Raw genomic sequence first — 22,587 nt, 5'->3', positions numbered from 1 at the left:
CAAATACTGTGATGTGCCTGAATATATTTCAAAACAATGAATTTTATTTAACTTCTTGCAGCTGCTTGGTTAAGAAGAAAGTCCTACCAGACATGAATAAGTGCAAACCCCTTTTTGTTCCTGTGTCACATCACAGTGATTTCCCTGAGACACAAAGCAGAATTAAAACCCACCCAGCTGGAGAGAGAAGTGAGGCTGCTCGTGAGCTCAGGTGTGCGGGGGAAAGTATCTCCACAGATCCAGGGCACATTGCTCATCACTTACACTGCTTCAAATCAGGTTGGACAAAAACCACAACAGCGTTTAAAACCTACTTGATGGCTGAGAAAAGGGAAAGGAAAAAGTGCTGCGGAGAGATTGGCTGGAATGTGAGGGAACACTGCCCTCTTCTTTTGTATTTTATCAAAGTGTTTGTGAGATGCAGGTGCTGAATTCTCTGCTTGCTTGCTAATGATGCACACTTACATCAGTGGAAGCCTGATGGCCATTAACCCCACGAGATTGGCACCGTGCTCAGGAGGAATGCTGGACTGGGCTGGCACAGAGACAGCAGACTCTCTTTTCCTTAGAGTAATTGCTTTCCTTCACTCTTCTCCTCCTCCTTCCCAGGTCAGGGCTGCACACATTAGGCTGCCTTTCATTGTGAGCATCAATGTGTTGTCTGGCTGCTGGGTAAATACATCAAGTGGCTCACGCCCAGCGTGCAGCTCTCATCATTCCTTTCTGTCCAAGCTGCTTTTCAATGATGCTTTGGTCTGGGGGTAGAACAGATTTCCTGCAGTGCTGAAGATGGGCAGATTCCTTGCTGAATTGGGGCTTGATAAATATGTATTGAGTCTCATGAATCGGAACACTGAGCAACAGCCATGTGAAATGCTATAGAAATGCAGCATTTCTCTTCTAGAAACTCAGTGTTTCTAAGCAGACACCATCCAGCAGATAAAAGCAGAAATGTGCCCTTTTATCACTGTTTTTGCAAGATTTGTGTTTGCCCAATGCAGTGGTATCTGGGTGACCATAACAACCCATTACATTCACTTGCCCACAGCTGATAGCATGAAACAGATTCTTGCTGTATTGAGACAGTCAGCAATGACACACAGCCGAACAAATATTTGACAAAGGACATTTGGGTTTCACACCACTCTCTGAGTAACCCTGACTCCATCCCAGCTATTTTCTGTTCTCACAGCTGCTTTGTTTGAATGTTTGATCTCTCCTCCCAGTTCAGGTTTTCCTGTTGCACAGAGAGGTGAGGCAGGGCAGCATCTCAAAATGGCTTAAGGCATCTCTGCAAAGTTGCCAGGAGGGATTATTTCTGCACGTGCTTGTGTGGGTGTCACACTATGGTAGTGCCTGAGCACAGTTCTGGTTGGAGCAGGACAGTTTGGATGCCCAGGGATGGCTAAGGTGCCACATCCATATATCAGGAGGCACAAGGTCTGTGCTCAGCTCCCTGCACCTCTTAAAACCTGGCAGGCATCTCCTGCCCATCCAAATACTTTGGTAGGCAACTCATAGAGTTATGAAGTTTGCCCACATCTGCTGACACATCCATCTAAAACCCTGCAGAAGAAAAGAAGCAACTATAAAGTCCAGCCATGCAGGACAAGATAAACTTAATTCAAACAATCTCGAGTGCGTTTACCTCAGGCATTTACACAGGGGCAGCCGGCTTGGCTTTAAGCAGGATTAGCTGACTGGAGGAGCACAAGGCGTTGCTGTGGCTGAAGGGCCCTTGGTTTGATGCTGTTGCAGGGCAGATTAGAGCTGAGCAGAGCGTTGCAGGCTGCCAGCAGAGCCCTCTGTTAGAAGCTTAGGGAAAGGATGCCGCAGGCAGACGGGCTGCTGAGACACGGTGCTAAGCACAACCCACCAGGCAGCTCAGAGGAATCCTGTTTCTGTACACCAATTGATCACATTGTGCATGAAGCTGGGATTTATCTCAGCAGTGGTGCTGGCTTAAGCAGCAAATGCCACTCAGAAGAAATTTCTGAGTAGAAAGAAAAAGAGTTGTTAGAAAAAATCTCATCAATTGGTGCAGCTGGAGTGTCCCAGTGGCTGCAGATGACCATGACACATGGGGACGTGCCCACTGACATCACCAGCCCCACAGCCCTGGAGCAGCAATGCTGCATCAGCTCTGTCCTGAGCAGCTGGGGAGCCTCTGAGCAGGGCAAGGATCTTCGCAGCCAGCCTCACGTGTCAGCCCTCGGGTTACCCCCTAACTGGAGCTGCAGAATTCCATAGCCTGTATCGAATGTGGGAGCAGTAACAGGACCCAGCCCTGCAGTGACATGTCTCTTGGCCCCACATCAGAGGGCCACACGAGGCTTGCCTGCACCTCCTGTGTTTGGAACCAGGGCTCTGCTCCTGCCCATGGGGGGTTGGCTCCTGCCCTGACCCAGCCTGCCCAAAATGTGTTTTCTCAGGCAGCCCTAGAAACAGTTACTGACAACATCTAGTAAGAGCCTCACCCTATTCCTAGTCCTTTCAGGGTCCTCCCAGTCAAATTTGGGATTTAGAAAAGCTTTAGACATGAACTAAAATCCCTGGCACTGGTTTCTCTTTTAATCTTTTTTTTTTTTTTTTGGCAGGTCAGGCTGCTCTGATACAAGGTCTCACCCTGCTTGCTGCCAGTCCACCTGCCTACCAACTTGGGTCCATTTTTAAGCTCAGGTAACAGTACACTCATCAAGGGGTGGATGGAGTACAAGCCTGAGCCAGCTCTTGTCAGGCAGCATGTGGCTCTGGCTCTACCTGATGGCCACATTTTGCTTTCTGGCCACAAGCATTTGCTGATGCTGAGCAGTTTGGGGCAGGAGAGGAGCTCAGATCTCAGCTCAGACCACCTCCCTCCTCCCCGTGCCACCCTCTGGATGCTTTTCCTCCCTCTCCTGCAGCCCTGTGCTGTGCCCAGCTTGGCTGAGTGTCTCTGCAGAGCTGACACTGGTGCAGAGGAAGTGGCATTGGTGTTTTGTGCTTTTCTCTCTTCCCCTCACTTGGTACTGAGCTGCAGAGGCAAAGAGCACTCACTGAAGACGGTGTCTCGGGTGAGATGTCTAACGCAGGTCCCGGCTGCTCAGCAGTCATTAAACATCTCAGGGAAGATGTTCCAGGAAGAGGGATGTTAACCTTGTGGTCCTGGACCAATTCCAGCTCGTTTAATTACAGTTTTCATTGCTGAAATTTGCTCTGCACTTTTGACCAGTTATGGGATTTTTTTCCCCATCTCCTTGAAACTGTTGAGCAGCCTTGCTATGAGCTGACACATTCCCCACACAAGCTGAGCAATACAAACCTACAGCTGCTCCCTCTCCCAAATTCTCAAATTCATTGTATTTTCTGATTACTTAACTATTCAGGATTTTGCAAAGTATCACCAGCTCATCTATACAGAAACATTTTGTTTAATCTGGATATATGTATATATGGATATGTATGTACAGCACAGACTATACATGAGCCAAATATATGCTGTTGTGGCATAGGACATGACCTTTATTATTAATATAAACATAGATAGAAATGTAATACATAATCATACAGAAATATAAAAAGTAATTTGAAGAAATGCTGTAATGCAAGCTAAACAACCTACACAGTCCCTTATAATGAAAAACGGTATGAGGATAAAGCTATATAAAACCACTATATGATAATATACATTCATATATGGGTGTATATATTTTTATATATATATAAACTCTACAAAAGGGCATTAAGGTGTTTTAAATCTCACACTTTTGTGGATGTAGGATGAATCTCCCCCTTCAGCAAGCCTGAGCAAAGAATCCAGGGTTATTAAGGAAGTGTTCGAGGCCAGGTTGGATGGGGCTAGGAGCAACCTGGTTTAGTGGAAGCTGTCATTATCCATGGCAGGGGTGTGGAACCAGATGGGTTTTAGTGTCTCTTCCAAGCCAAAATTCTGATTCCATAGAGAGGCAGCAGAAGGCCACTGTACCCAGCTCATGTCAGAGACCAGACCCCAGCCAGAGGATGGATGTGCCCGTGCCCCACAGAACACCTGGAGCAGGTTGGTTTGGGCTTGGGGCATCTCGCCAGCACAGGGAGTTGTTTATGGGCTGGTTTGGAGAGAGCATCTTTGGTAGGAACTGCAGTGACAGGACAAGGAGTAATGGGTACAAATTGAAAAATTGGAAATTTATGTGAAATATTGGGAAGAAATTCTTCCCTTTGTGGAGGTGAGGCTCTTGCACAGGGTACCCAGAGCAGCTGTGGCTGAAAGTGTTCAAGGCCAGGTTGGACAGGGCTTGGAGCAACCTGGCATAGTAGAAGGTGTCCCTGCCATGGCATGGACAGGAACTGGGTGATCTTTAAACTCCCTCCAACCCAAACCACTCTATGATTCCATGGAGAGGCAGCTTTAGCGAGCCCATGTCAGTGACCAGAACCCCTGCCCGCAGAAATCCCGCAGCGCACTGCCGTGCGACGGGGCAGCCCCGCGGCTCGGGGGTGTCGGTGCGGCGGGGGCAGCCCCGCGGCTCGGGGTGTCGGTGCGGCGGGGCCGGGGCCGGCCCGGAGCGGTTAAACCGCCGGGAGCGCCTCGCCGGCGCCGCTCCCTCACACCTGCCCGAGCCGCGCTGCCCGCCCTGGCCCGCAGGCGGCGCCGCGCGCCCGCCGTTGCCGCCCCCGCCCCGCGCCCCGGACCGCGGCGGGGCGGCCGCGCCCGGCGGAGCTGCCGGGGGAGGCGGCGGCCGGCGCGGCTCCCGCCCCGCCCCGCGTCCCCGCCATCCCCGCCCCGCCGGCCCCGCCCCGGAGGCCGGCACGCTGGCTCGCTCGCTGCCGGGGAACATGGCCGAAGTCGGGGAGGACAGTAGCGGGGCGCGGGCTCTGCTGGCGCTGCGCTCGGCGCCCTGCAGCCCCGCCGCCGCGCCCCCTCCCGGGCCGCCGCCCCCGGCCGCGCCGCCCGCCGCCTGCACCGGGCCGGTGCTGGCGCGGCTGCAGGGCCGCGAGTTCGAGTTCCTCATGCGGCAGCCGGCCGTCACCATAGGCCGCAACTCCTCGCAGGGCTCGGTGGACGTCAACATGGGGCACTCCAGCTTCATCTCGCGGCGGCACCTGCAGCTCAGCTTCCAGGAGCCGCACTTCTACCTGCGCTGCCTCGGCAAGAACGGCGTCTTCGTGGACGGCGCCTTCCAGCGCCGCGGCGGCCCGGCCCTGCAGCTCCCGCCGCAGTGAGTGCCGGGGGCCGGGGGCGGCGGGGCCGGGCCGGCTCCGCAGGGCAGGAACGGCCCCGGCGGGCGGAGAGGGACCCTCTGTCCCGGGGAGGGGATGCGGGGCTGGGCAGAGCGGGGGCTCCTTCCAGGAGGGACGGGGAGGGGTCCCTCGACCCACGGAGCAGGCGGTGAGCTGCCCGTGTCCTGTGCAGGGGATGTGTGTCTGCCAGGAGAAGAGCCTGGGGTGATGGTGAAGAGCTACAGCTGATGGAGGAAACAGGGGTCAAGGGTCCCCCTGCCCACCAGGGGTCTCAGGGGATGGTGAGGGTCTGCCTCTGAACAAGGTGGAGGGCTTGAGATACCATTCCTCTGCTCACAGAGAGCCTTAGGGGGCAGTGAAGGTCCCAACCTGAAGTTGGTTACAGTGGGTGAAGAACACTCGTCTGGGCTTGAGGTGCTGTTGAGAGACATCTGCCTGATGAGGTTCTGAGCATCAACATGGGATGTCCTCACCTTCCCAGCCTTGCTGCCATCTGTGGCTGAGAAAGAGGATGGTGTTCATTGGGACTGGGGCTGCTCCCTCTGAGAGAGCCGTGTCTAGGGGAAAAGTGTGAAGAAGTGTAAGCCCTTCACTGGAGGATGTCCCCATGGTCATCATCCTCCATGCTTGCCTGCAGACACACTCATGTTCAACTGGTGACTCTTAAGGGTTTCAGAAAGAGAAGAAGGAAAGACTCTCAGTGGGCTAAAACTTGTTACACCCAAGGCTTGTCTTCCTTGGAGGAGATCTAGTGGAAAAAGTTGGAAACCACTTTGCCAGAATTGCTTACTTAAGGGTTGGCAAGTTAGGTGTTGTTCTTGGTGTCTCTCTGGAGCAGCAGAAGAAAGGGAGTCAGGCCAGGCTGGGAGTGATGCTGCTCACCAGGACAGCAGGTGCCCAAGGGTGACTTTGCTTCCTTATGGAGGGGGAAAGGGGTGCAGAAGGGTTTGCTGTGCCACCAGGGTCTGTGCTGTGTTAATTCTCTTGCAGCAAGAAGAATGAGGTTGATGTTATTCTATTCTTCCTCTGCAAACATTGTTTATAGTTGCTGAGTGCTGTCCAGTGACTGCAGTGCTTCACCCCAGGGCAGCAGCGTGATAGGGGTGGGTGATGTAATTCCTGTGTGCATCTCCTCAGGTTGTTCCAGACTGACTGTGCCTAATGCCATCTCTGAGTGCACCGTAAAGGCAGGAGGCTGGGGGTTGTTGTTTGTATAAAACATCTGTTTTCATCTGTCACGTTTTGGCTTAGGTACTGTTTACCTCCAGCACCAGGGTCCTGGAGTTATCCCTCTCTCTCGCCAGCCTGTCGCTCAGGGGAGGTTTTTTAATTACTCATTTCCTCTGCAGGCTGCTTCATTTTGTACTTAGTAATTTACTTATAGCTCCCTAGCTGCTCACTCTCTGAGGCGTTTTGGTTTCTAACGTGTTTCATTTTCTAAAAGAGATGTCCTTTAGTGTCTGCTTAATTAATATGGCTTTGTAAAACAAGACCACCCGAAGCCCTGGGCACTTCTGTTGCCGTTCCCTCTGGCTCTGGTATCTGTGCAAGCTCTCTGCTCCCTGTCATTCTGTTTCTTCACTTGGTTAATCATAAGCATTGTGACAGAAAACTATGTCAAACAGCAACCTCGTTGCTTATTTCTGTCCCCTTTGCTCCTGACTCCTGGAGTGGGAATGGCAGCTTGCCTTCTGCGTGGCTTTAAAGGGAGGAGTTTAATGTACACTTCTGAACTCCACACAATAAGGCATCCTCATAGCTTGGCTGCTGGTTGAGCTACATAAATAAACTTGGTGCTCCTCCCTTTCTGACTTCCAGAGTAGGAAAATGTTTTGCATCAATCTAAAGGAATTTGCCCCCTTGCTTCTATCAGGTAAACAACTCCTTACTGGCCAGTCAAGAGTTTTTAACTCAGACCAGGAAAAACAAAATCTTGTTGAAGCTTGGCACACAGAGTCTTGATTGAGGCTTGAAACTGTCCGCTCTTATCTCATTATCTCCACTCTTGAAAAATCAGGCAATTCTCTCCCAGTCACCCTCTACACACACACACACACACACACACACACACACACACACAAAAATCTCTCCCCAGTAAACATAAAGTGCCATTTCTTTCCTGTAGAGAAGCCTGTGTGCTTGCTGCCAGCTAATGTTGTCAGAAGGAAGACAAAGTGAGGACAGGTTGTGAGTACACAGATTTTACACAATGTTTTCTACATGTTATGGTAACACTCCTGCTGTGTTTGATACAGCCACACCTTTTCCGTGTACCAGCAGAATGTAGTTTATGTTCAATTTCAGGATTTAGTGACCATTCCATCCAATGTTTTAGAGGGAAGTCCATGTGATGTGGGGAGCCCTTACTGGTAATATTTCAAAAACCAGTTGTTTGAGTGGTTATCCTCCCTATTCCTCCCATACCTGTAAAGAATGGCAGAAATGTGCTCAGTGCTGTTTTCTTTGGACCATTGTAGTCACTGCTGCTGTTACTTTACAAGCAGAGGAAATGCTTGTGCATCATGAGATCATGAATGGAAGCAGAGGGTTCCAGGAAAATGTGTCTTTCAGTTGTAGTTCATACTGTTCATCAAAAAATAGATGATGAGCTCATAAATTCTGTTTTCTGAGGTTCCTTCTCGCTTTACTATTTCTGTGTAGAACTTCTCTTTTCTAAGTTTTCTACGTTTAGAAGTAATTCCTGAAATGTCTGGAGGGTCTTGTCAGGAGGGCTTGGAAGGGAGGAAAGAGGGGGAGTTTGAGGCCTCTCTTGAAGGCTGCACTTACCTCCTGTCTCAACAGCCCTACTCAAAATCAAGGGCTTTTGAAAAGCTTTCTATCACTTCCTCCATCAACGTGGTGTGTGTGGATTCTCTGCTGTAACCAGGATTTTACTGCTGGGCAGGAGTATCATATTCCACAGCTGTGTTGTTATGGGAGGTTGTATTTCACAGATGTGATGACATAACTATACAGTGTAATTAAACAGTAATAACCAACAAAGAGGACATTTCCTAGAGGTTAATGACAGTTAGGAGCAAAGTGGGTGAAAGTAGAGGGCCTATGGTACAGCTGAAGATCCTTAATCAGTTTAATTAATAAGTGCCACACTACAGCAGACATTACAAATATAAATCAAGATGAAATGATGGAAGTACTTTCATCAAAAATAAGTGCTTCAAATCAAATTAAGGATTTGTTAGAAACTCTATTTTATAGCTTGTGATGTTTTTTTTTAGCTGTGCTGGTGGGAGCTGGAAATCTGTAGATAAATATCTGGGTATTTTTCTATAATAAAGAGAGGAACTCAAAACTACCAGGAGAATATGCACTAGGTTGTAAAAACTCTTGATACCAACAAAAGTGTAAGATAAAACAGGAACCATTAAGTGCAGTATTTTTTCCTGTTGAAGACAGTAATTTCTTCAAATTTATGATGTAATCAGGTGTTTACAGGATCACGTTAATGATGAATTATTAACTTGCTCTTTGTTTTCTTCAAAATTGACTCTGTTTTAAAAATAATTGGCAGTAATAAGTTAGACACTTCAGTAACTAAAATAAGCATTTGTTTAGTTATTTATTTATTTTGTCCCCCAGAACAGAAGGAGCTGTAGCAGTTGAAAGTTTAACTTGCTAACCTGAATTTTAAGTAGCTCTGAGTCAGGTCTTCAGATGCTCCTAAATACAAAAGTTCTGTTGACTAAACCTGCAAGTGTTGCTTGAGCATGGCCTGATAATAGCACTTGAGCTTTTTGAACTGTGAGCTCAATAGATTGGAAAATGATGCTTGTCTGGGAATGTTTCATGGGATATTTGCTTACTGCTGCTGTGACCATTTAGAATTTTTGCAGTAGCATAATAAATGGAGCCTGAAGTTGCTGTTTTTCAGTGTAAATGAGTTCTTTCAGTATGAGGTTTCTAAGCATAAAAACAAGTTTTTAAACCTGTAGTTCTTTTAGCGTTTTGGAAATAAATGGAGGAGCTTTTTTAGCTTGAGAATAAATTCAAGGGAAGTAAATATATGGATGCAGGAAATCAAATTAAAACACTGAGTTAAAATAAAAACATTATGTATATATGCCCCATAATAAATTGAAAACTTACCACGCATGTCAAGTTTTATTAAGAGCATGCTGCTTTATTTATAATAGGATTTTTCTAGGTGCTCAATAAACTTGACAAAAATAAATAGTCCAATACTCTGACCACACACCAAGGTGCTGATCCTGCAGAATTTTACACGTGCATTAATCTTTCCATATTGTGAGTACACGAGTTCCCTTTGTTGTTTGGGTAGTGGGGGTGTCTCAGCAACCAGAAAATGGAGAATTAGATCCAATTTCTAAGCGATGTGGCTGTACAGTGTGACAGCCAGAAACTCCAGGCACTAATTCAAGTTTTAAAAGATGCGATATTGTAGGGAAATGGAGATGTGCAGAGTGCAGTGTTTTGGTGAGCTCGCTGTGGTCGGAGCGGTGCCATCGCGGTGGGCACGAGTGAGGGGAGGGTTCCTTACAGCTGGGGGCAGCTGCACACCCTGTGTGCTCACCAAGGAAATGCTGTGACCACAGAAGCACCACTGCAGAACTAGTTGTTTCTGAAGTGCTGCATATGTATGTTGTCTCTGGTAACTCCTCAGGTAGTTTTGCTTTTTAAATATTGCATTACCTGCATTTGCAACAATTTTCTTGGTTTTGTTCTTTGTTTGAAATACGTTGTTTGCCGTGCTACAGCTTGTGGATGGTGGTTTTACTCTTGCTAGAAACTCTTTAAAGATTTGCTTTCTTAGTGCTTCATCTTGTATTTTTCATGCTCTTACTTAATTTCAAAGACTGTCTTTGAGAACAGGTTTTTTTGTTGCGCAGCAAGATGTGATAAAGGATTACCTGATTTTAATTATGGAATTCATGTCAAGTAATAATTTTTGGCTAAGCAGCTCAATTTGTCATGAGTTATATTAAACGTTTAAGGGAAAGTTTCTCTCATGTGAAACTGCTGCTCAATTTGTTGATTCAAAAATAGCTGTGCTGTAAGTCAGGTTGTGAATATAAACTAAGGTTATGCAAAACTCAGTGTATGTCCTTATGGATTCTTTTAAACCAGGCTTGGTTCAGCCTAGCTGATGTGTTGATTATGAAAAGATTAATCTAATGAGAACATGCCACACTTGTCTTGTACAGTTTTGTGTGGAGTCTCAGCTATAAAGTCATAAATGTGGATTCAAGTTGTGCTGGTGTAACTTCTTTGTGCTAGCAAACTCTTAATCATGGCATGTATCCTTAGGTGACTGTGGGTTCCTTCCTGTGGGTACTGTTTTGTTTTCATATAAATCTAGAGGATGAATGAGTGTGAAAGTTCTTGCTTTTCTGAAAATGGGGAATAAAAATGATGAAATCTGTAGTAATTCATATCCTAGTTATTTTGGTGCCAGCTGTGTGAGCATACTCACGGTAGAGCATCTGTCCTGGTAACAAATCAAAATAATGCTGTTTGCTTTGTTTTTCACCCTCCCTCTCCAGAAAACGTGATGGGCAGCCTTGCACTGAATAACTGAGGGCATAAATGACAAGCAGATTAATGTGCCTGTTGTCTTTGTCAGCAAGCTCCCAGTCACTGCTCCACTGGCCATTTGGCATCAGAGCTGTTCTGCGGGACACCAAATTCTCTCTCTCGGTGTTGCAGTTGCCTGGAGGAGTAGATGTGGCAACAGGATGTTGGTAGAGAACAGGGAACTACTTGAATTTGCCACTTATGCCATGCAAATAAAGGCTTATTGCTGGCCCAGGTGTGGTAATGAGTGTCTGTTATTGAGAGGAGTTTGTGCAGGGATGTCAGAGAGCAGAGCCAGCGAGGGTTTGGGGCTGCTCTGTCACAGCTGGGGTGACAAAGGGGGCACAGGCTGGTGAGGCGCTTGTTAAACCACTCAGAGAGCTGACAGTTCCCTCCAGCTGGCTTTCCTATTCTGGGGGGATCTCTGCTAGCACTCGGCTCCATATCAGCTCCTCTGGCATGTGGTGATTTACTGAGTTCCTTCGAGCTCAGCGTCTGAGCAGGGTCTGGGTGTTCTGCCATCAGAGCCAAGGGGCTCCCTCACCAGAAAAGCTTTACCTCACTGCTGGTTGGATATGGATGAGACAGCTTTGCTTTCCAATCCAAGTGGAACTGTGGTTAAAAAAAGAAAAATCATGTGCTTTTGAGTTGGTGATGTTAATGAAAAGGGAGAAAATTTCTCATTTGCTTTTAGTACAGATTCTTTCCTTTCCTTCTCCTTAATAGCTGTCCAGAGCACAGAGGCTTCTCTCACACGTAGCCATGCCCAACACCAGCTTTGTTTCATTATCCTTGGTTCAGTCCCTGTACATCCAGGAGTTTCCTGAGGTAGAAAGTCTCATGACTGAGATATCAACTGTAAAGAAAGAATATCCACTGTAAAGAAAGAATATCCACAGGGTATTGGGTGCTGAAGGTCTTTGTTCTCTTACAGTTGAATATGCTTTGCAGCAAATGCCTAAGAAGTCCCCTGAGCTTGTGCAGTGTTTTCTGACAGGCAAACTTAGGTTAAAATGTTGTTTTATGCATCTGAAATGGCTGATGGGCTCTGACTGCAAAACTGAAATCAGGAAAAATGTGGAGGTGTCATTTTTGCAGTGATTTTTTTTCTTTGACAAATTTGCAAGATGAAAAAGCTGAAGCATTTTTTTTCCGTCTTCTGAATGTGGGCTATGGAAAGGCATCTTGATGTACTTCCAGACGTGGTTAATCGACTAATTGTGAGTACAAATTATTGTCTGGTCTTAATGCATTCACTTCAGTCAATAATTCAGTATTAATCACTGAACTGTTTTTTCAAGTATTTATAAGTCTCCCTATTTCAGTTGACTGCAGACTCCTCATAAAAGCAGATTGATGAGATGCTTATAGAGCAGATGAATTTCTCCCTTAAGTAAATGTGAGTGAAAATTTCCATCCAATTGTATATTCTTTGTTTTCATAGTACAAATACAATTTTACTAATGTCTATTCACTCTTGTGCACAAATGCTTTTTGCTAGTAATTCACATCTTTGGTTTCTTCAGAACAGCTCAGTAAATGCATGTGTGCATTCCTTCTGCATGGCACTTAATTTTTATGAAATACATATTTTATTGGACAGTAAAACATTTAAGTATCTTAATGGCCTAATTAATACTCTGTATCCACTTCTGTCATGTGTATTTTGCTCTTCGTTATCCTTCTGCTCCTTTTTTCATGTCCTCCTGCATTTTTTATCATAAAAATTTCAAGCAGTCTTGAGAGAGCAGTCTATTACAAGGCTGCTCTTTGAATATTCAGCAACTCTAAGATTTGATTGATAGTCCCTTCCCTCCCATCCTGTCTATTTTTAGTAACTTAAAAGCGAGTTTAATTTCTTGGGTTGTCCTTTGTTGTGCATGTGCAATTTACTTTGGTGGTTTTCCTCCCTCCTTTAAATGTACCAGATATGTAATTTTCATGTTCTTTGAGGACATCTTGACAGTTGGGGAGAAATAATGTACAAGTTAATTAGGAACTCTGCCTTAGCTGAAGGAGCAAAGATGGACATTCTTTGTCTGGTTCTGTTAATATATGCTGTGTGATTAGGATAGGAGGAGAAGTGGAAGGAAACTTTAAGCACATTGTTACCACTTATTATCCTGCCCCAGGAATCTTGCAGCGTAAGAGCCTGATTGCATGTGCAAGTACAATCCACTCCAGCTTTTAGGACAGAGTGAGGAGACAAAAAGCCTTGCAGAGGTGGTGTAAGCACTGTGGAAAAGGACATCCCTCCCCCTCTCTCTGAAATACAACCTTGGAGCTGTACCCCTTTTTTCTGCTTCGTGCCACTTCAAGGAGAGCCTTGGGAAATCTTCCCACACAAACTGTTTTAATCTTCTATCTCCCTTTAGGCCACATACAGCAGCCATCAACAGTTTGTCTGAGCAGGACTGGACTCCCTGCAGAGCCAGTTTGTGCACTTGCTAAAGGAATTGTTCTTGAGCAACTTCAGGCCTTTCCTCTCTCGAGGGCACAAGAACTCTGGACTCTTACATGCTCGGAATCCTGATGGTGTGGGAGGAGGAAAGGACTAGAAACAGAAAGCAAATTTTGTCTCTACCTGATGGGTAGGCCAAAAATGATTTTGGTTTTCATGTTCAGTTTGAGGCGTAGCCCAAGCCAGTAAGGGTAGGCTCTTGGTGTGGGAGATGTTCCAACTGCTATTTATTTATTGATCTCATTCCTTTTTTTGATTGTCTCATGGCTGCTGTAACGTGGTGCTGGTGGCTGCCTGCCCACCGTGTGTAAAGGGTGTTGGCTCTCAACAAGCCTGGCAATTGGGTGGCTTTGCCTCCTTCTGCCTTGTCCATTCAGCTGGATAATTACTGTAGCTCTTCTTTTCCCATCTCTCCCTCAGACACCGTCTAATGAGACAAGATAATGAAACTGTTTTAGTCCTGGGAAGACCTGCAAAGGAAGTCAAAGGCTGGCACATGCTTTGCTGCTAATGCCTTTATGCAATATTAAGGCAAGCACTGAAGTTTCCTTCAGGCATAGGAATTCCTAGGAGAAAGTGGTTCAGTAAAAGAACTGCTATCATTTTTTTGTGTGTATGATGTGTAAACAAGGCATATGCTGACTGGCTGTTGAAAATAGGCACAATCCAGTAGTTTAGACTTGCACGTCATCTGTTTACAATTGTGTAAAAATCGCTGCAAACGGACACAGGATGAAGTTGGGAAACAAGTTTGTTTTGGTGGATATTGATTCTGAATGTGAGGTCTCTTGTCACAAAGTGGGTACATCCTCTTCTCCAAGAGACTGCAGTTTCTTCTCAATTTCTTCCTGCTTTGTTCTCTGTTGCAAGAATGAGAATTCCTGTTAAAATCCTATAGCAGAAAATGGCCAAGAATTCTGTTGCCCAAAAAGCTGATACTGCAAACTGTGAAGTTCATATAAATCTTCCACGTAAGGTACATCCACTGAAGTGTTTCCCTAATTCTGTATATTCTCCTGAAGCAAAGGGAGCATTAAACTATGCCATTAATATGACAAGATAACTCTCCAAAATTTTTGTAGTTTAAAAATAATGAAACCACTGGGGTGACAACTTCCACATGTGCTGTGTTTTGCAAGAGTCATTGTCACTACAGTTGGTTAAACTCTTTTCAAGGACTAAACCCCTCAGCACAGTTTTATTGCCAGAATTTAAAATACCTTAGAAATCTTGTGATTGTTTTTATTATTTGCAATCTTAACCACGTCCTGCTAGGTGGTCTTTCACAAGCCAATTCAGTACATCATCATCATCTGAATCATAGTAAAATTATTCTCTTTCTTAGTAGGAGGGAAGGTTGTGCCTGGGATTCTCTTTTATCCTTCATTTTAAATGTCAGTATTTGGAAGGATGCAGGTGGATGTCACTTTGTAGACACTTGTGTAAGAGACTGTTGCCCCAAATGTTTATTTGGCTCTGAGTCTAGAAGTTGTCAGCTTTTCAAACATTTAAACTACCCTCAGAGCTGTTTTAAAACAGTAATTCTGGCTTCCTCTACTGGGTATTGAATGGATTGTGAAATGTCTTCAGAGGGAGGGGAACGGACTTATGTGAACATTTTGCAAAGTTTTAACTCCATATGGGTAGTTTTTTATAACATACATAAATAGTACATTAGCTTTTCCAAATCACTTTCTAAATGAACTGAACCAGCCTCAAAGGAAAATACATCACAGTCATGCTCTGCGTGTTCGAGCCCTCTCAGAGAGCCTGATTGAATTCAAAGGTTAGTACCATCCCACACACAGGCTTTTTCTGGCATATATATGTGGAAATTAGGAGGTTTTTCCTGAGCTTTACTGAGGTGATTTTGTTTTGCACAGCCTTTCCTAATGTGTTTATCGGTAGTTCCCTGGCTTTGGAAGGGTGAGTGTGCTAAATGACTTGTGTGAGACCTTTCAAGGTATTGGGCTGGCTACTTGATAGCAAACCCTGCTATGATGAATGGCCCATTAGAAGAAAGTTGATGGCATTGTAAATGAGATTTTACATGAGAACCAAACTGCTCTAGTGTATCCAGCAAAGATGCTGAAACAAGTGCCTCTCTCTGGAAAGGTTATTAGGAGATTTTATGAACTGCTATTTTAAAACAGTTAATTTCCCCTTATTCTCCAGGGTACAAAAATTCCCCAAGAGTCTGGATGCTTGTAGTAATAAGGAAGGGTCTTCTTGAGGCAATGGGAGTTAGGATGAAAATGGGGGTAGAATTGAAATTGGCCAGACTTGTGTGGTGAAAGGGGCAGGATCTGCAGCCAGCTGAAAGTTCCATGGCAGTTAAGCAAAGATTTAAAATTCTTGGTATTGAGTGAGGTATGGAAATGAATAACCAGTGCTTCTTGTAGAGGCCAACTGTGGCCCTGTATTTAGTTCCATTCTGTCAGTACATATTTAATTCTAGGTGTACTGTTTAATTTCTTATTGAAAACAGAACTCTGTGTAGAAGCTGGTATAGGGAAGTTCCTCTGAACGTGGGTGCTGATGGGGCTTTTTGTTGGCACTGAGGTAGGTGTTAATTGTGGTTTATGATTGAGGGGGAAACATAGTTGAGTGTTTCTGCCAAGATGAGCAAAGAAGGAAAATAGTTAATATTGACCTTTTTCATTTTAACCAAGATCAGTGGGACCAGCAGAGGCTTGGAAGGACTCTCAGAAGGGCTCTTGAATTTCACAGAAGCAGGGAAGGAATGAGAGGTGGTGGCGGAGGCTGAGTCACTCTTGTGGTCTCTGCTGTGGTAGAATGGAAGCCAGACATAGGCTCTTATCTTAAGGTTTATCTTGGAGCAGGGAAAAATTGAGTGTGAATGGGGGCTAGGCAGCCTTTTCTGGTTCACTGCAGCAGACAATGGGTACATGTGTGTGTGTTGCAGAGCTGGTGCTGAGTGTTTCTGTGCCATCTCTGGGGAGCAGTGTCAGACTCACTGCCTGGTGCTGCCAGAGTAGTCAAAATCCAGGAGCCTTGGAGCAGCCAGGGGCTACGTGTTGTCAGTGGGACTGGGAGCTGTGGTTTGGCAGAGCTCCCTTAGGACTGGGAAAAGTGGGAAATGAGGAATCCTACACGTCAGACCTCTGAGCCCTCACAAGGGCTGAGCAAAACGTGTTCCTGACCCAAGGCTGTGCAGTGTCTGCCATTTCAGCCCTACAGTGCAGAACTTGATGTCTGAGGAAGGATCAGTGCGGGATGAGGTGGCCAGAGCAGAACTCAGAATTAAATGTCATCCTGCATTGTTTCATAAGAGTTGCCTTTCATTGTGCACTTGGATTTACTTAGTGGGTCACTAGTTACCATGGGGGTGGATGGACTAACCTTGTTTATCACTGTGCTGTATTTTTCCAATACCATAAAACCTAGGCTGCTGTTAAGCACACACTTGAAGTATATTTATCTCCATGGAGTGCTTTTCTCTTTGAAACTTCTGTTCCACTCCACAGTCCTGCCAATTTGATGTGTACTTCAGCTTTGTTTAATGGCTGTTATCTGGTAGGGTTGGGATTTAGTTTTGTTTTGGCATTTTTCCCTTGAAACATCGCATTGGGATCTAAAATGAAGCTGCTTTAGAACTGAACACTCAGATATATTTGTTTTTGCCCATGTTATTAGAGTGACAACCATATAAACAAGGCTCTGTGTCCTCTGAATAAGCCCCAAACTGCTGGGAATGAAGAGTCCTCCAGGGCTTTGTGGAGATGCTGCCTTAAGACACATCTCAGCTCTTAGTCAGAGTAGGAGTGAGAAGTGTGATGTTGATTCTTCCAGGATGGACACTGGCTGAACAGGACTGAAATCCCCACTTCCTTCCAGCCTATTTTAGAGTTCCATAGAGGCCAATAATGACTAGAAGTTGTTCAGGAGTGTTTGAAGTGTAGAGCTACTTATTCTGTCACCCAGTCTAAACAGCTACCCAGCCCCATGATAAATGTGGTTAAAATCCCTGGAGAGAGATCCTGTAAATCCTAAATACACGTTTACCACATGAGCAAGGTGGGCTGCACTTGCAGAGAGAAACCATTGATCCTGCTGCCCCTGTGTTGATGTTTGTGGCTCTAGTATCTGTGGTAAGCAGGAGGGCAGGAGAGGAGTTAATTTTAGCTTGATTAGCAACACAGAAGGGAATCAAGATGACTGTTGTAAATCGCAGTGGGATGAGATCAATGAGGGTAGTTTATTTCCATGCATCTGAGTGGGTGTTCTAAGCAATTTAATTTTGCTTTTTTGTTTGTTTTTTTAAGAGAACCAAGAATGTTAATGCATTTAGTCCTTGAAATCCTTCCGTGGCTGCAGTCCTGGATACTTTAATGTTGTTGCATGGTCATTGCTTTAAATGAGCACCAGGTGCTTGTGTGCTGTTCCCCAGCAGCTCTTTGTTTCTCTGCTCTCTGTCACCTGGCTCAGCAGCAAGTGGTCAGCGATTCTCAGTACTGCACTCTCCATTTTTCTCCTACTCACCTTTGTTTATATTCTGGAGCATGTTCCCAACTGTTTATGATTAAACATTGCTCAAACAGCCAGGGTAAGATTTATTGACACAAAGGAGGCTGGGAGGAGGGAGTGGCTGGCTGGTCATCTGTGTCTACTTGCAGCTGATAGTGATGTTATTGACGTTGTCCACGTGTCTGTGCAATGGCCCCGGTGTGTCCCTGAGGCTGCTGGCCAAAATCCCTGCCAGGGGCTGATCCCTGGCAGCACAGCGTTTTTCCCTTTGTGTGACACAGTCAAAGCTCGAGCAAGGCGGTTTGTGTAGGTGATGCACTCCTTTCTCTTCAGCTTGGCCTTCTGGAAACACCCCTTGGCTCTTGAGGAGGGCATCTCTATTCTTCTCTTGGTGGGATCTCTATTTTCTCTTGTTGATCTCCACAGAGAGAAATCAGGATTTGAAACATGCTAAAGGGGTTGTGACCTACAGGAGTTCAAAGTAGTGATCCTTTTAAAAAATACATCTTGAAAAACAATGCTATTATATGGAATGCAAGGAAGTTTGAAATGGAAGATTAAAAAGTGAGTACTATTTAGGAAAATAAATTAAAATACAGAAATATTAAAGTCAAAAAGAGACTCAGTTCATTTAAAAAAGCCTTCTTTGGAACTAAAACAATTTGTTTTCTGGCCCCTCTTAGCTATGTACAAACCAGATAACTATTTAGCTTTTGGAGTGTCTATATATAGCATGTTAAGTTTTGGTTATTTATTTTCAAGTCACAGATACTGATAATTTTCAAGTTTTAGGAAAAAAAAATAAAACATAATATTGACAAAATAGTAAAAAACCAACAGATTGATTAGCCTAACATGGAAAGGGATTTTTGCACTTCTAAGATTTGATGATACAAATGAGCTACACACACGTGTTGCACGTAATTTACGTTTTCTCTGAAGATAAATATTTCTTGGCTGGTACAGAAATGGTTAAGATAGGATCTAGACCTCCACAGGTTGGAATACCTGATTAGAGCAGCCGTGGTACACGGGCTGTTGTGTGTTATATAAAGTCTCTTAACTCTCCTTATTTTTATGTATACAACCACACACACAACAAAATAACATAATAGGCTTGCTGTGTGTTACAGATGGTATCAGGCATCTGCAGTGCTGATAGTGAAACTTTCTGGTGCAGGCAGCCAACTTGATTTAAATAAAAGCCTCGTCTGCTCTTTGTGCCAGCCCACTTCTTCGGTGGCAAACTTTCATATCAGGTTTTTGGTGTCAGGCCACTCGTTCTGACACATAAAACACCTCCCTGTTCCCAAGCTTCAAAATAAACAGCAGCTTTATGGTTAATTTTAGCCTTTAAGGACATCTTACTAAATGTTCTCTGCAGGTCTGTTAACACCCCTGGGAATGCAACTGCAGGGCTTTTCAGCACTGAAAAGCTGAAAGGCAGAATAAATGAGAGGGTGGAATTGTCTGGCAGAGTGTGGTGCTGGGTGAAGATGTGGTTTGCCATATGACACACAGAAAAAAATTCACTGTAACTTAACTGTGCTCAGAGACATGAAGTTGTTTATAGTAAGGACTAGACAGCAGAACAGAGCAGCTTCTGTAATGCTGTGCTGGAAGTGGGGCCAAAATTCACCCTGGGGAGCCTTTAATAAAAATAATCAAACAAAACCCCTATCCAATATTGATCAAAAAGGTAGATGTCATTGATGCAGATTAATTTATTTTGATCTGAAAGCTGATTTTTGTGGGTGTAGGCAAGACCTGAGGCTCCTACATTTAGCACCTGGGCAGACTTGAGGCAGCTCTTCCCTGGCTGTACTCCATGAAATCTGCCCTACGTGCTGCTGACCTGCAGCGTGCTGGTGTGCAAAGCAACAGGAGCTCTTGGGAAGGGAGCAGGAATTTGTGTTCTGATAGCCAGCCCTGTGCCCAGTGCTCCTGCTTTGGAATGAATGGCATATTTTGAAGCTGACTCCAATGTTTTGAAATGTGAAGCTGAGGGAGGTACAATTACAGCACCACCTCTTTGTTTCTCTCTCTGCCCAGTGGATGGGCACCCAGTAATAACCATGTTGTGTTGTCATCAGAATTTCAGAGGTGACTTTTGTGGTGGGCTTCCACACCCTTCACCTTAATGGTGTTGTTTTAAAAGCCTAGTAATTATATTCTTTTGATTATACCATGGCTCGGTTTCTGACATCAACATGCTTATAATTTGTCTGGAAATAATTGTCAGGATTTTTCTGGATCAATTTTAATGTAAGTTTTAGTCATTGAGGCTTTTTATGTTTTAAAAAGATAAGTGAATCAATCCTCATCAGGTGTGGATTGAGTTTGTAAACAGCTGGTGATAGTGATGGTATTTTGAGAATACCCTTCAGCTTTTTTTGCAGACAATAAGGTGAATGAACAGACACTTGAGACTGGCTTATAGTTGCTGCTGAAAAATTCATTTTTGAAAATGCACATTCCTGACCATTTGCACTTTGATGGCTCTCTGGAGAAGACTGGAGCAGCTTCTAGTTGGGGTTGTTTTGGCATTGGGCTGAGCAGGATTATTACAAGATGCATCCTGCCAAGCTGGGGATAGTGGAATCTGGAGAAAACCTGTCAATAATGGTAATTCTTCAGGCAGGGTGGCAACTTCAGAGGGAGCCTCCTGCTATTCCTGCTGGCTCCCCATTAGCAGATTGAAACACCCTTCTCAGCAGTTCTGGCAGTTTCTCCCCTGCTCTTCTGTGAGCTGCTATTTTGATACTCCATGAATTTATTCCCTGACCTTGTTGCAGTGTTTCATTACACTGAAGAAGTAGCACCTATAATATCTTACCTGGTTTGCTCTTTTTTTTCTCTTTTCTGTGCTGTTTTACTCAAAGGGGAGAATCTGAAAGTGAAGCTGTGCTTGATGTCTCAAATAATTTTCAAAGCGTGAAATCAGAACATTAATAAAGAGATGTAAGGAATGTAAAATAAAGACATATATACAAAAATACAGCTCTTGAATCTTCACTGCTAATTCTCCAGTGTGAAGCAGCCTCCAATGTTCTCACTTGAATGAAAAATTAACTCAATTTATCCATTAGCTCTCTGACAGCAATTGAAAGGATTGCTAAAAAAGATAAGAAAATGTGGGAAAGATGTGTAGAATAAAATGACTGTTGAATCTTCACAGCATGATATCTACAGAGCAAACCCTCCTGAAGGTTTTACTTTTAGCATCCATTTGTTGGAGCCTAAAACCAAAATGCTCATCTTCTTCTGTGTGCTTTAAAGAAGATAATATATGAACCAAACCAGCATTTTGTAGTTCTTTGGCTTGGGCTTCTGGGATCTCTTTTCCTTTTTAGCTTTCTTACCAGCCTGGGGGTGTTTGTGCTCCTTCCCCCCAGCACCTGCTTGGCTGAGTTTCACTCGCTGCCTTTTCCTGGGCTGGGCAGTGCAGTGCTGCTGTCAGGGGATGTCTGCAGGGACTGAGGGATCACAGATCTTTTCTCTGTACATCTGTGTGTGCCTGCTGCTGGCAGGGAGAAGAATCCCAGAGTCTGGCCAAACTTTGCTGTGAACTTTGCTGCCTTCAAAAGGAGTTTGCTAAAATACCTTCTTGAAAATCTGCCTCTGTGTGGAAGTGTTTCTCAATTTGTTTGAACCTTGATGAAATGGCGTAGAGGGAAGCCCTGTGCAACTGTGCTCAATAGAAACATCCATTATAGCTAATTTACTTGGTGCTTTTAAGAGATGTAGCTATTCATAAGTTGTGGTTTTGCCTGATGCTGCTGGTAGTATTTAAGTAGATACACTTGCCTGCACACGCTCTTTGCCCATCTGAAATCTCGTCTGGCTGTGTTGGGTATCTGGTTTTAAGCTTGGTGATCTGCAGTGTTAGGCAAATCCCAGTGTAACCTGGGTGCCTTCTCATTAAGGGAAAAAACCCTTTATTGTGCATGCAATTCCAGCTAAACAGTAACAAGGAGCATAAAGAAAAGGTCTTGACTGTGATCAAGAAATGGCAATTTTGAATTTTCCTGAAGCATAATCCTTGTTCAGCCATCTTACTGCACTTGCTTTCTCAAGGTTATTCAGTGAATAAGCTCAGGAAGCACAAAGGCACTAAACAGCATTGATTTTGCAGCGTGCAGAGCCTGTGTATCCCATCTGAGACAAACACAAACCCACTCCTGCTCCTGCAGATGGGCCCTGCCAGTTGCCATGGGAGGATTGCCATGGGTACACGGCCACAGGAGGCTCCTGCTGGAATGCAGAAAACATTTTGGATCTTTGTTTTGTCCCCTTGTACACAGCTGAGTGACTTGGGATTTGAAATAATTAGGCTGAATTTTTTTTTAAATGGTGACTTCTCTGATTCAGGAAGTTTTGAAAATTTCCAGCCTGAGAGTATCAGCATGTGGCTGATGTGATTTGCCTGATAAAGACCAGAGCTTTTCTCAAAATGAATGAACTGCAGTTTGTTTTCTGAAAGGAGAATGCAGTCTTTGCATCATGTGATGCTTAAATCTGAGTCTGTGGTTACGTGCTCTGTCTTTTTTATAGTCCATGACAAACCTGCAACATTTTTGCTGGTACCTTCCTCTCTCCTTTCTCTGCTTGATATTTTTCCCCCTCCACCTTCTCTGTGCTGGTGGTGCCATCTGGAAGGCAAGCTAAGGGATCTGATCTGCCTGGCAACTTAGTCCCACCAAAAAGGAGATGTATAAATATTCCATCACCTGGTTTGCCTTGCTGTGCAGAGGTTTGGGTGGTACTGTTGGCACGAGGGTGAGACTGAGAGGAAATGGCAGAAGAGAAGAAATGGTGGTGGAGTGAAGGAAATGCCTCTGACAGCAGAGAATCAGGTTTAGATT

The 22,587-nt window shown here is 44.8% G+C and overlaps 1 protein-coding gene across 1 annotated transcript in view; it reads left to right on the top strand.

Moving 5' to 3' along the window:
- Positions 1-4,684: 4,684 nt before the first annotated feature.
- Positions 4,685-22,587, top strand: part of FOXK1 (forkhead box K1) — a 55,475-nt gene continuing 37,572 nt past the window's right edge. The window contains exon 1 of the mRNA XM_074552885.1: positions 4,685-5,198. Coding sequence (XP_074408986.1) covers positions 4,816-5,198 — 383 coding nt within the window. The 5' untranslated portion in view covers positions 4,685-4,815. The remainder of the gene's footprint in view (positions 5,199-22,587) is intronic.

Source organism: Zonotrichia albicollis, chromosome 16 (assembly GCF_047830755.1).
Source record: "Zonotrichia albicollis isolate bZonAlb1 chromosome 16, bZonAlb1.hap1, whole genome shotgun sequence".
NCBI classification, from domain to species: Eukaryota; Metazoa; Chordata; class Aves; order Passeriformes; family Passerellidae; genus Zonotrichia; species Zonotrichia albicollis.
This window is presented reverse-complemented; position numbering and strand designations above follow the sequence as displayed.